Source organism: Helicoverpa armigera, chromosome 25, assembly GCF_030705265.1.
Source record: "Helicoverpa armigera isolate CAAS_96S chromosome 25, ASM3070526v1, whole genome shotgun sequence".
Taxonomy (NCBI): Eukaryota; Metazoa; Arthropoda; class Insecta; order Lepidoptera; family Noctuidae; genus Helicoverpa; species Helicoverpa armigera.
The window spans coordinates 9,228,702-9,242,938 of record NC_087144.1 but is presented as its reverse complement, the minus strand read 5'-3'; the positions used below and the strand labels follow the sequence as shown (position 1 = coordinate 9,242,938).

The window sequence follows — 14,237 nt, the reverse complement described above, 5'->3', positions numbered from 1 at the left end:
GGATGATGGGTAAAATTGGCCGGTATATCCAATAAAAACCATTCGCATATCAAATGATAGCTTATACCCTAAGCTTCATTTTTTATTATGGGCAAAACATTGTAAACCACCGGAGAACGAAGATACAACACCTGATAGCATAGGACAGCCCGTGGACTTGAACCACTTCATTGAGTATGGGAGGGATGTTTAAGTGCATTATTATTGTCAATAATTATCAGAACGAGTCACAGAAGGTGTCTGTACCCATATTTTCCAATTTTATTGAAAAAAAAAGATTATTTAGCAGGTAGTATTTACAACGTATGGTGTACGTATTTCGCCGTTCTGGTGAGTCTAACCGGCAAAACCAATAAAAACCGTTTATATATCAAATGATAGCTTATACCCTCAGCTTCATTTTTTATTATGGGCAAAACACTGTAAGCCACCGGAGAACGAAGATATGACACTTGATAGCATAGGACAGCCTATGGGCTTGAAACACTACATATTTTGTATGGGACGGATGTTTAAGTGCATTATTATTGTCAATAATTGTCAGAACGAGTCACAGAAGGTGTCTGTGCTCATATTTTCCAATTTTATTGAAAAAAAAAAAAATATTTAGCAGGTAGTATTTACAACGTATGGTGTACGTATTTCGCCGTTCTGGAGAGTCTAACCGGCATAACCAATGAAAACCGTTTGTATATCAAATGATAGCTTATATCCTAAGCTTCATTTTTTATTACGGGCAAAATATTGTAAACCACCGGAGAACGAAGATATGACACTTGATAGCGTAGGACAGCTATGGATTTTAAACACTACATTTAGTTTGGGAGCAGTGCATTATATTATTGTCAATATCAGTCAGGAAGTGTCACAGAAGGTGCATGTGTCCATATAAAAAAAATAACAGTTAGTATTCACAAAGTCAGGTGTACGTATTCCGCCGTTCCTTCAATTCATTAACTTCAATTTTTGTTATGGGTGGAACATTTTTAACCACTGGGGAAAAAAGATATCAGTCTACGACTGCCTACGACTGCCTATGGAATTAAACCACTTTGGCACGTATGTTATATAAAGAAACCCTATCTTCTTATTATAAATAACGTAAGTAGCTTTTCCACCACTGAAAGATTTTTCAAATCAGTTCAGTTAAGCAAGTGTGCCCAATTGCACAGACATCATCTAATGGCCAGGATAATACATCTTGCTTTGAAATACAATCCTGTGGAATTGGAGGTGTGCTGGCATCAATTTATCATCACCAATGACTGTCAACTGTCCTGGCTAACAAGCCTGATGTGCCATATGATGAGAACTCTGTGAAAGCTGACAAACAACTTAAATAACTTTATTCTACTGAGTGAACCCCTCATGTATCCTTGCGGTCCTGACCACCCGTTTGGTTATCTACTATTTGTGTATCACTTAATAGTATAAAACAAAGTCGCTTTTTCAGTCATTATATTCCTATGTCCCTTTGAAAGCTTAACTCTTCCAAACTACGCAACGGATTTTGATACGGTTTTTTAATATCTGGGGGCACAACAGTGCCCCAGTCAAGTCTGAGCCAAGCGGGCACGGCCGTACCATCCTTTTCTCGAAGCGTTTCGCGGCTATTTCGCCCCATTTGTATCATCCATGTGGACAAAGCTAGGAGTTTAGGTTAGGTTAGGTATAATATATTATTATATTCAAAGATGGAGTGACTGAAGAGGAAGGTTTGTATGTGTAATAACATCAGTTAAATAGTGAGGAAATACCGTTTTCCCGCGCGAAGCTGGGGTGGGTCGCTACTTTTCTAATAATTCGACAACCCAGGGCCGACTATCCTGGTGCCGCAGAACGAGGAAATGCTATCTCCAATAATGGAAATAGTATACGGTGGTAGAAGTAAAAGTTTTAATGTTTTGTTTTGCTATTAAAACAATTATGCCTAGTTAAGACCGATTTTTATTGATAGTGTACCCTAGGCTTATTTCAATAAGTGATAAGTTGACGAAAATACATCATACAATGAATTTTTCTACTATAGATTTTATTTTAACTAAAAAAAATAGGTGCAAAAAGTATAACTCTTTTCTGCCCGACTGTACTTATTTCCGGTCGATTCTTGACATGAACTGTTTGATTTCAGTAACTGTAGGGTATAAGCAATAATATAATATACATTAGAACTTTATTGGTTATCAGGCCAGGGTTCATACAAAATTGCCCATCATCCTTTATTTTTACACGGAGTTTGATATCTTTTTTTGGTTCAGCTGTGTCAGAGGCCGTGGTGCCTTTGATTTTGTATCTAGCTGTTGAATAGAGAATAAAATTGTGTATTTTTGTTGGAAGGTGTTTTTGTATCTGATTTTGGTAATTTGGGAGACGAGGAAGAGATGTTTTACGAAGAATGAGATTTCTTTTTTATATTCGTAGTTTATTTTATTTTGGGCAACTTAATAAACTTATTAGTTATCTAATAATATTGCCAGGCAGTTATGCTACTTACCCAACTATTTTTTCCATTAAAATGACTTCTCTTCTCGAAAACCCAGTCAAATAAGCGTCACCAAAAATACTATAGCTACTGAAAGCTAAATAAAGCCTTAAGCCATTATCCAAACACTTATTACTTAACAAAGCGACCACGTGTATCAAGAATCCTTGCTAGAGGTCACGCGAGGTCATGCCTCGTTCACTATCTGGGTCACTTGCCTGTCTGCGTCTGGACTTCAGCTGTGCTCCGTTTAGATCAATACTGATGGTGTTACTCATTGGTTGGTGGTTATATTGAGCTGTAAGGGTTTAATGGGTTAAGTCACAAAAGTGTACTGGTAATGGGGTTATTTTGGAATTTATAAATATGTAATATGAGTGTTTCTTTTTGTTGTTACGGTCCATTATAATAAAGCAGATAGATAAGTTTGTTTGTTTGAACGTGTTAATCGAAGGAACTACTGATCTTCGAAAAAATATTAATAGGTGTGAGACTTGTCCATTTATCAAGAAAGGCTATAAGCTATTTTTTATCCAAGTGCACAAAGTAGTCCCCACGTATTACTGGTTAAACCATGTGCTGAAGTTAGTCTCCATTTTAGGTAGGATTGTCTTCTGTGGTATAAACTTACAGTGGGTCTTACCATATGATTGTTAATCAGCCCCATCTCCTTCAGCTCATCTTCAACCTAGGGAGACATATTATTTATTTATTTATTTAAATTATGTGACGTGCTTACGATTATGCTTTAAAGCTTGTCAACAACTTAATACATTTAATTCAATCGTTGGTGCCAAATTAAGACTGTATGGCGCTTCTGCATACATACAGTTCCCTTATGTATTAAATCGAGGATCTCAGACAAAAAGGTCGACCATTCTATTAAAGAAATACATATTGTATTTCTTCAGTATCTCAGGTCACTTATTTCTTATTCACTCTGATATTCATTCAGTAAAACGTAAACTCAATAGCATGACTCAGTAATCAGAATGAGCCCGACTTTGCTACTAGTTTCCTGAAAGCAATTCACGAAGGTTTTCACGCAAATAAATGCTTTGAACTTAAACTACATAATTTACCCACATTATATAACTCACTTTCATTTGACCGACCTCGATGGCGCAATGGTCACCATGCCGGACTCCCGAACCTGAGGTCCCGTTCGATGCCTGGTCCATCCGGCATTTGTGTGATGAGCACGCTTGTTGGCCGTGGTCTGGCTGTTATAATATGTATATATGTAGCTATATGTAGATTATCAGTTGTGTTAGCACCCATAACACAAGTTAATTTATAACTTACCACAGGGCTAACTGGCCGTGTGTGAAAAAGGTGTCTTGACATGGACATTAAGTATTAGATATGTCGATATTTACGCAAACTGCAGGAGCAAGTGTACATATTGCCTAACTGCCTACCGTATAATCTTTTCCTTCTCGTCTCAATCCATCCTAAGGTTGTCTGGAAGAGATCGCTCTTAGCGATAAGACCGCCCATTACGTCACCTACTTTAACTAGATTAAGATCTAAAATGTAAAATTGGTGTACCTAATAAAGAATATCTATCTACCTCTTTGAACGTCGAGGTACCTGTTTAGTATCTAATATCAGGTATGTTTAAAGGCAGTGGATTATCCAGCAGTGCTGGCAGCTGTCCAACGTCACCCAAACTGGTGGTGAGTCAGCGAGATCGTTGACCCGCATCGATCGCGCTAACTGGGTCACTCGGCTGAGCGTCGCTCTTCTATAGTGGCAGTGTAAAGTTGTTGCAGAAAGACTAGTTTATGATGTGCTTGAAAATTTTTGATCTTGTCTCGTATATCGAACATAACCACAGCTTCATTCACTCAGACTTATTTCACACTCAATAACCGTATTAGGTACAGATGATATAACTTAGGTTGTATAACTTAGCAAGTTAATCAGAGATATTTAGTTGTCCTACACAGTCCACATTGTTACCTGCCAAACTGATGTATCGTAAATATGGGATGCAATGAAGAAATTGAGTATAGATATGCCCATGTTAGGCTGAAAAGCCTGTGTTATTTTTTTATAATACAAAGCAGCCAAGTTTGGCATTTCTCTCCAGCATATTTGAGAAAATACTGACACTAGAGCTTTTGAATAATGTCGTTATCCTAAATAATGCGTTAAGGTCCATATTACGAGACTTAAGTAGCGATTTAAAAGTAAAACGAATAATTATCTTTATCAAATTGAAACCGTCAGACCTTCAGCCATAGTGTCAGATTCATAACGATATTTGAGTACAAGTCCTTTTATTTTTTGCTGACATCTGCCAGTCAGTTGTTTTACTACGTATTCCTGCACTGTGTACCATTTATATGTGATCGTCGGCGCTAGGATATTACTTGTTGATATTGTCGAGATACATCTTAATTAAAACTCTTAATTGGACGCTTGTTATGAAAACTGAAAATACTTTTCCATATTTATTTAGATGTCAATAGTGCAGTAAGTGTCAACTACAGTTACACTTCAAAGTTGTTGGAAAAAATATGAAAAAGTTTTTACACTGTTTCTCTCGTTTGGGCGTGGATTGCGTTTTATGCCATATTTTTTTGATTGAAAATGAAAATTTCACGTTATTTTATCATCCATAGGGATCTGTTTTTACCTTTTTAATTTATATTAGAACACGTTTAATGACTAGATTAAAACAAGTTAAATGTTGCTCATCATTAACAATCCATAGGTTCAAGTTCATGGTAAGTCAATATAATGGCAATGTGACTCCAGCACGTTGAAACATCATGATTTATATTTGATTACCATGGTTTATAGCACCATAACCCACCGGTCACGCACAGGTGTTCAATTTTATGACGACCCTGTGATTTTCCATAAAAAACCTCTGTTTATAAAACATACTAGCTGTTACCCGGGGTTTCACCCGCGTCCCGTGGGAACTACTACCCTACTACCGTACCTGGATAAAAAACAGTCTATGTTACTCGGGGATAGTCCAGCTTCCCAACAATGAAAGACTTCTTCAAATCAGTTCAGTAATTTTCGAATCATAAGGGGTTGTTTGTCCCCTAAACAAAAATATTTCCTTTTTACCATAATAAGCGTTCGGTTTCTGAATCTACGAAGTTCAAAAGAAAAATTGGTTTATGTGGGCGTTGTTATTATAAAACAAAAAAGTTCTCGTTTATCCTGCTTCGAAAGGGCTGTTTATCTCGAAACAATAGATCTTTTCAAACTCTGCTACATTGCCTTGTTTATTATGAAAAGGTTTCCAAAGATGTGGATAAATACTTAATTCTGCATAAAATGTAACGCCATTGTTTTTCAGAAGAATAAAAAAGAATGGCAGTTTTCAGGTGGTTTTCCCCATTTTCGCATAGGAACTGCTGTCCGTAAACGGATAAAATATGGCATTGTTAATAGGGATGACTCAATTTTTTGATCACCAGTGTGAGCTTATAAATTTTCCGCAAACGACTCGTTTAACCGGTGTTTGAATGTCAAGGTAACTATTTGCCATAGGTTAACCACATGCACTGATCCTATTTATTCATAGCTTATAATATTGATAAAAGTCAATATCATTTCTAAAAAACCGGTTCTTACAATTTAGCATCGGTTTAAGGGCGGAAAAAAAACAATTCGTGGCTGCATTTGCATAAAACTGCATTATAATCAAGGTTTATTTTTTCTGAGCTAGAAGTTAAGTAACAGTCTGATAATTTGCCGGTTCTAAAACTAAGTAGGGGTTAGCACGGTCTGTCTGTGGATGGGTGGTAAAATATGTAACAACGAATTTTTGTGTGTGTCGGAAAAAACGGGAATTTGTGGGTTCCAGTAGCTTTTTGAACATTTTCACGATTATATTCCGGTATACTGACTACCCGTAACGAATTTAAGATGTGCAAATGACACAGGATTCACAATTTCATACGTCTCCGTAAACAAGCTAATTAACAAGGTACAAATTAAGACGAAAATAGCTTGGGTTGTAAAATATAATGAATTCTATGTCAACAAAAAAGTGATAATGAGACGAATTGCATGCGATCAAACTGAATGCGTATTTTTTTGTTGTTGTTAAATGTCATAATTTAAATACTTGTTTTTGTGATAAGAATTATGAAATAAAAAACTTGTTCGTACATGCGTATCAGTTTATATAAATTAATGTAACATGACATTGAATATGAACTACATATATTTGTTGAAGTGTTTAGCGGGCACGTTGCAAATAATATTCAATAAATAGAAAAATATCTCAAGATTTGCAGTTAAAAGTCTTCAATAACAATCCAATTAAATAGATAGTAAATAAATTACCTAATACTAAATACAACTAAATAGTTTTGTACTGAGCAAAATCAACTAATCGTATGAAAATTTCAATAAATATTCATTAATCTTAGGGAATACGGTATTCTTAGTGTACTGACTGTACGTGAAGTCCAAGTGGCTCCACTGAGGGTCCTCCACCTTCACCAGTTCCAGAACATTCGGCAGCTGAGCCATGAGCCACTCCACGTCTCTCGTGTCCACTAACCCATCGTTCTTGCCGTAGATACACATCACCGGCACAGTGGTCGCACTCAGATTATACTGCGGAGGCTCCTCGCTACCGTACAGCACCAGGTTCTGCTCCCGGCCGTAGTCGAACTTCTCGAACCTTCCACTGTTCATGCTCTGTCCGTACCGCGCCATGTTGTGCACGGAGGTCCCCGCCGGGAAGTGCCCGAACAGGACTCTTATAGTCTTACTGGCAATGGAGCCAAAGTGCAAGGAGTTCACGTGGTCAAACTCGTAGATGACCTCCTCACACAATCTCTCAGCCTCGCTTGACAAATGGCAGAAGAACGCAGCAAACTCTTGACCGGGACCACCTTTAGAAAATGCTTCGTATAAACCGGCCCTTGATAACGTATCTTCCATTCTATAAAAAAACTGCGTCACAGTCCTAAATATCTTGGACTGCGTGTGCATCTGCCTGCTCGCAGGCGCTAAACTAATCACTAGATTCACTTTATCACAGTATCCCGGCTTCTCGGAGCACATCACCAGGAATGTGCCGGTTCCCTGGGAGAAGCCGATGTAGTTCAGCTTCTCGAAGCCCGTGTAATCCAGCACATAGTCGATCATCGCTGGCACGTCGTAGATGCCAATCTCTTCGATGTAGAACTTCCAGTAAGCGGGATCCTTGTCAGGGTCGAGGCGGACATGCTCCCGGGAGTAATAGTTCCCCCTGACGTTGCCCAGCCAGAGGTCGTAGCAGGCGTCGGAGATGAGGTAGGCCAGGCCAGCGTCGGGCCCCGAGTCTATCCAGGAGTCGGAGCTCTGCAGCAGGCCGTGCATCAGCAGCACCGGGGGAGATCTCTTCGCTCGGTGACAGTTCCTGGCCTTCACTATCCGGAACATGGTGAGGATGTATCCGTCGTCTGTGAGCACTTTGTGTTCCTCGGAGAGGTATCCATACTCGGCGGTGAGCTCGGTGAAGTTGAGCAGGGAGTCCTTGGGGTAGCCGAGCGAGGACTTGGTCTCCCGGCGCAAGTGGAGGCTGGGGGAGCGCGGCACGTGGCCGAGGGTCACGACTGCCAGGGATGACAACAGGAAACTAAATGAATGTGTCGAAGCCATGTCATTAGCTAAACGCAGCATCTCCGCTTGCATACAAAACTTATATAATTGTGTTAATTAAGCACACGCCTTTGCTTGTGCGTCTGTGTGTGCAGAATATGTTAAAAAAACAGGCCAAGTGTGAGTCGGAGTCATGCAGGAAGGTTCCGTACTATTATCTGTAAAACGGCTAAGAAACATGTTTCTTGTATAGTATGTTTTGTTATAGCGGCAATAACACCTAATTCATTTTATTTATGAGAATTTTAACTGTCTTAGTATCAGGGTTCATGTGATACAGTCTGGTGACAGACGTACTGACAGACAGACGGACAGCAAAGTCTTAGTAATTGCGTACCGTTTTTTTCCTTTGAGTATGGAACCCCAAAAAAGCGTATTTTTAAAAGTGTCAAAGAGCTAATGGCTTATCAATAGATTCACGGAAATCGTACGCGCCTCTAGCGTTATGTATAAATATATTTTGCCATTTATACATATTGACAAAATTCTTGTTAAAAAAAACTTTTTATTAATTTATTGACAATTGACAACAAAACATTTTTATACGATTCCATCATTTCTAAAATAAAGCACCTAAGTCTCGAAGTGGCGGTTATACATATATACTAAACATTGTCGCAGTAAGTATATTGCATGTACATTGTACATAGTTTCAGATACATCAGGACTTCCTTCATGAAATAATCTGAACAAATCAAACTGCATATTCTTGCTAACTCTAATCCTTTCATCTTTGTTTGTTTTTATTTTTATAAAATTAACAGTCCACATTAGGTTGCAGGTACCTTTGTGGCGTTGTCAGGGCACTGGATTGTGCGTTGTTTTTATTTTATTTATAAATAACCTGTTATATATGTAGGTACCCAAAATCTTGAAACTTTAATGAAATGTACGTATTATACCTACGTAGTATGCATTTTATTAGAATTTTATTTGAACAAAACGCAAGGAAGCATACAGAGTGCGTTATTAAAATATATCATTAATAATTTTACGACTTTTTCAATGCTAGACATAATATAAACATAGTGAGGGTGCCTCTTACGTGAGCCATTTGCGAACTCGATGCGATCCGAAGCGATAGATCGCACAACGTCAACTTGGCTACTTCAAAGAACATCGCGCAGTGCCGCATCGCATGTTTTAAAAAGAGTAACCATGGAGTTTATTGTCCGTTATTCTCCATAGGAAGCTACTTTTAGAATGGGCAACTAGAATCAAACTAATTTATAAATGTTGACGTACATAACTGCTTGTAAAGAACTAAATAAAATAAATGATTTGACTTTGCATTCGAATCGAGATCACTCACTTAGGACGCACTGTCTTAGATGAACCTGATGAGAACCAAGGATGCATTATCTTAGTGCTAACTACGCTGCATTCCCATGTCAGTCCATTCGTTCATCTGTGTATACATACGATTTTCTCAGAAGTCCTTTGAAAAATTGCAAGATAGGTACTTCATGCACTCCGGCTTCATATTAACTACTTTAAAATTAACCCATGACGCTAACAAATAACCTGACTTTCTATTTCTAAAATTATTAAAGGCAAAGATAGCCTCAATAACCCCTCAAACTTTACCTTTGTATAAAACCAGTCGGTTTTCAGCTGCAGCACGAAGAATGTTGCTTTCCAACGCTGAAAGAATTTTTCAATTCGATTAGTAGTTTCAGAGCCTTTAGTATACAAACAAACCAAAAAAAAAATCCTGTTTATTATATTAATAAAGATTCATTCTTACAATGACGAAATGTAGTAATCCGAAGAACTGACATTTATTTGTGCATTCGAAATAAATGATAAAGCAATGTAACATGCAATAAAAATGATAATTGATGTAGGCATTGTAATGAATGACGCATTCACTGTTGAGGATAACTGCAGGTTTAATGGAAATTGCAACTCAGATCAGCACATTAGAATAAAAGAAAAGAAACAAAGCAGCGTAAATAATCTCGGATCTTCGCATAATGGAAGGTTTTCTTTTTGAGGATAAAAAAGTGGTTTCGAAGAACTCGTTAATAAATATTGCGCCGAACCCTTTATAATATAATCAGTCGCATAATTCAAAAAGGATACACATTTCTGCACAAATTCATTTTATCATTTCTCGAGACATCCGGGTATAAATTTGACCGACTTCTTTAGGTACTCCATTTTTATTCCCTATTTTAATTTTTTATTGTTGGGTACTCTAAATTATAATATGACATTAATTAAGTATAATAATGCTCCGTTCCTTGCAGTAACGTACCAAGATCAATGCCATCTTGGCTAGATGGCATTGATCTTGGTACGCAGCTGAAAAAAAAAACGCTGAGGTATTATTCAGGTTCCATGAAACCTGAATAATATAGGTAAAGTGGGCTATACGTATAAAGGGTGTGCTTTGGCAAAAGTCACCACAAATAAGTTATCATGATCTAATTAAAATCATTAACCCACCTAGAGCAGTAACAGGAATAGGTAAATGAGGAAGTAAACTGTTACCATTAATTAATATATAAATAACCTTGAACTTAAATCTACGAAATTAATTTAAATAAAATATCAGTCAGTTGCGCGTAATAATTAGACGCATATGCTAATAATGAGGAAAGGAATACGTCTGTGTGTCTGTTTGTCAACATGTTTATAAACATTACTTTGTTTAATTTATTATTTAACCTTCACGAGGAAATCAACAAAATCGTTAAAGAAAATGAGAAAAGTAAAAAAAATATTGGGCATGAACGTGGATGGATATAGTGGAAGAGTACGACCGAAGAAACGATGGATGGATTGTGTGAAAGTCGATATGGTCAGAAAGAATGTTACATGTGAGATGACGGCAGCTAGAAGAGTATGGAAGGAGAAAACGTGCTGCGCCGACCTCAAATAAAATTGGGATAAGCGCAGGAGGATGATGATGATGATTAAAATTATGGAAAATTTTACTCATTTGTTATCGATTTTTTCTTTTTAAATTCCGAGCAATTTGATTAAGTCAATATTTGTATCAATAGAGTAAAAATAAGGTCAATGCTTGACCTGGTTCAACTCGTAGTTAATACGTTAATAATCTGACAAATTAATGAAAATGATGACCCACAAAATTCTCTTTATAAATGTTACAATAATAGGCAAAACATGGCATATCATATTATAGTTCTTTTGAATAAATAGAAAATTCAAATTAAGTTGAGTAAACACACTTGGTACCTAGTTATAAAAAATGTATGAAATAATAATCATAGACTTGGAAATACCGCGACAGTTTTTGAATCATGTTTTTATAGCGACTAATTCAAAATACAAACAAGACCAAATGAAGGAACAAGTATTCACGCAATAGAACTAGTTTTTGGTTCGAGATCAAAGATCTAATTTAATTACTATTTTATATTTAACAAGTTCCGTTTTTGGCTAACCAAAAAGGTACATTGACTTTGTTTTTGACTTTGAAATATATGACTTTTTTAAATGTGTGTAACAAACACACATACACACCTTAAGATTTTCGTATATATGTATAGCAATCTACGATCAAGATTAGTTAATTATCAAAGGTGGCTCAGTTCGTAACATGACTTTGAAACGATTCTACGCACACGTCGTCATCGCCTCTCTGACAGCCGTCACTCTTGGCTACGTCGTACAAACTCCAAACATAAGGAGAGAAGTTAATAAAACCTCAAGATACACTAAAGAATCTCTTCTTAACTTCACGGAGCTTACCGCCAAATATGGATACCTCTCCGAGGAACACAAAGTGCTCACAGACGACGGATACATCCTCACCATGTTCCGGATAGTGAAGGCCAGGAACTGCCACCGAGCGAAGAGATCTCCCCCGGTGCTGCTGATGCACGGCCTGCTGCAGAGCTCCGACTCCTGGATAGACTCGGGGCCCGACGCTGGCCTGGCCTACCTCATCTCCGACGCCTGCTACGACCTCTGGCTGGGCAACGTCAGGGGGAACTATTACTCCCGGGGGCATGTCCGCCTCGACCCTGACAAGGATCCCGCTTACTGGAAGTTTTACATCGAAGAGATGGGAGTGTACGATGTTCCAGCAACCATCGACTACGTTCTAAAGCACACCAGGTCTGAGAAACTGAATTACATAGGTTTCTCTCAGGGAGCTGGGACTTTCTTTGTGATGTGTTCTGAAAGACCGGGTTACTGTGAAAAGACTCAGCTCATGATTGGTCTAGCCCCAGCTGCCAGACAGTTTCACACTCAGTCCAAGATATACAGAACTTTGGTGCAGACCCTAGAAAAAATGGAGAATGCGTTATCTGCGAACGGTGTGATGGAAATATTTCCAAAGGGGGGACTTGTTCAGGAGTCGTCATCATTGTTCTGTCAGGTGTCGAAGCTGACGCAGATGATTTGTGAAGTGTTCCTCAATCTGATCGATCACGTGGAGGCCCCTCACATGGGGTCCATTACTGACAAGACTAAGAAGGTGCTCTTCGGACACTTTCCTGCAGGAACGTCCTTGCATAACATGGCTCGCTACGGGCAGAGCATGCACAGTGATAGATTCGAGAAGTTCAACTATGGGAAGAAACGAAATGTGAAGTTATATGGAAGTGAGAAGCCTCCGGAGTATAACCTTAGTGCCACAACTGTGCCTGTGATGGTGCTCTATGGGAACAATGATGGATATGTGGATACCAAAGACGTGAAGTGGCTGATGGCTCGGCTGCCAAATGTTCTGGAATTTGTGAAGGTGGCCGACCCTCAGTGGAATCATATGGATGTGACTTACAGTCAGTATACCAAGAAGTTAATATTTCCTAAGATTAGTGAATATTTACTAAAATATTCGCGTGCGTAGCAAACAGAAAACGTATTTTATGGGGTTTTAAACATTAAAGTATTAAAAACGTATTAAATTTGTATACGGGACAGTTACAATAAACGCTTTTTTGTAGTGCCAATAATCATAATTAGGTCAAATATATTTGACATACGTAAGTAGGTATTTATTTTTATGTACTTTTTAATTGTTTTAAACCTACATTATACTTTCTAGACAAATAAAGTCGGAATAAACTTTATATATACCGATCCGCCTACCGAACGTAGTTTATTATTAGTTAATAAATGTTTTTGTTTAACAATAAAGTAATATTAAGTTTGTGTTTAGTTACTTTGTTTTATTTACTAGTACAGCCTAGACTTCTAGAATTTCCAAATTGCTGTAAGTTTCAATAGAACGACCCAATTAGTTTCAGTAATCATATGTAAACCAATATTGAATCTACTTTTTGTTTCATAACACTATATTTTTTAAGATTTTACAAAATTATAATTATTGTACAAATGCTAAAATAACGTTGCTTTATCTAAAAACAATTTTGATAGATTTTTTCATGCCTTGGAGAAAGTATATATTTTTTTCAGTTTCAAGAGATCTTTAAGGGTGCGATATACCTGAATTTCACTGAGTCATAACCATGAGCACTAGCTAATAAAAATAAAATTAATAAGTTTTTGTATACATACGTAGTTAAAGTAGAATTAATAAATAACTTGCAATAAACTGGTTAACTGATGTCATCTGACACCTTGTTGCTACTGCGTGATAACTCATATTTTTCTCACCATGTTTCCTAAACTTTACATTATATGCATATGCATGTACCTATATTTTTATATGCAGATGCGTTTAAATAATTGTAAGAGAAACACGTGTATTAAACAAACATGTAATTCAACGTTAATTAGGAGCTGATACACGGGCGCAAGAGCAACAAAGAACCAATCTTGTATATGGGCGAAGTTCGATGGTTTTCGAGATATTGTAAACTATAGCTTCCACCAGCTGTTTCGCCCGCTTCCTGAGGATTTTTTTCTCGCATCCGAAGAAAAGAGCCTGTAGAATATTCTGATGTAATCTGTCTAAAGAAAATGTCATAATATAACAACAAGTTTGACTGGAAGCCGACCTCTTTAAGGGCCGATGATGATACTAGTAAACAAATTAAACCACAGTGTTTACTAGAAATTATTTAAGAGACCCTAGAGTTCAAGGCCACATTGGTTGATGACCATTACACTAAACATTAGAATAAATAAGCAAGTTTTTTTTTGGAATGAGCAGACCGTGTCGCGGAATAAATACCTGTTT

At 37.4% G+C, this 14,237-nt stretch overlaps 4 protein-coding genes across 5 annotated transcripts in view; 2 read left to right on the top strand and 2 right to left on the bottom strand.

Annotated features, from left to right (window-relative positions):
* Positions 1-14,237, bottom strand: part of Dnalig1 (DNA ligase 1) — a 362,733-nt gene that overhangs the window by 176,324 nt on the left and 172,172 nt on the right. The gene's annotated exons all lie outside the window — the stretch shown is intronic.
* Positions 1-14,237, top strand: part of LOC110376650 (uncharacterized) — a 223,185-nt gene that overhangs the window by 126,538 nt on the left and 82,410 nt on the right. The gene's annotated exons all lie outside the window — the stretch shown is intronic.
* On the bottom strand, positions 6,643-8,125 carry LOC110376657 (lipase 1). The gene has a single exon (XM_021335219.3). It carries the CDS (start codon positions 8,108-8,110, stop codon positions 6,848-6,850), a length of 1,263 nt encoding a protein of 420 aa, XP_021190894.3. The 5' UTR covers positions 8,111-8,125; the 3' UTR covers positions 6,643-6,847.
* LOC126055670 (lipase 1-like) lies at positions 11,671-12,941 on the top strand. Its single transcript, XM_049845923.2, has one exon. The coding sequence runs from the start codon at positions 11,682-11,684 to the stop codon at positions 12,939-12,941; it is 1,260 nt and encodes a 419-aa protein (XP_049701880.2). The 5' UTR covers positions 11,671-11,681.

Coding starts and splice junctions, on each gene's coding strand:
- LOC110376657 (XM_021335219.3), bottom strand. CDS start 8,110: ATGGCTTCGACACATTCATTTAGTTTCCTGTTGTCATCCCTGGCAGTC.
- LOC126055670 (XM_049845923.2), top strand. CDS start 11,682: ATGACTTTGAAACGATTCTACGCACACGTCGTCATCGCCTCTCTGACA.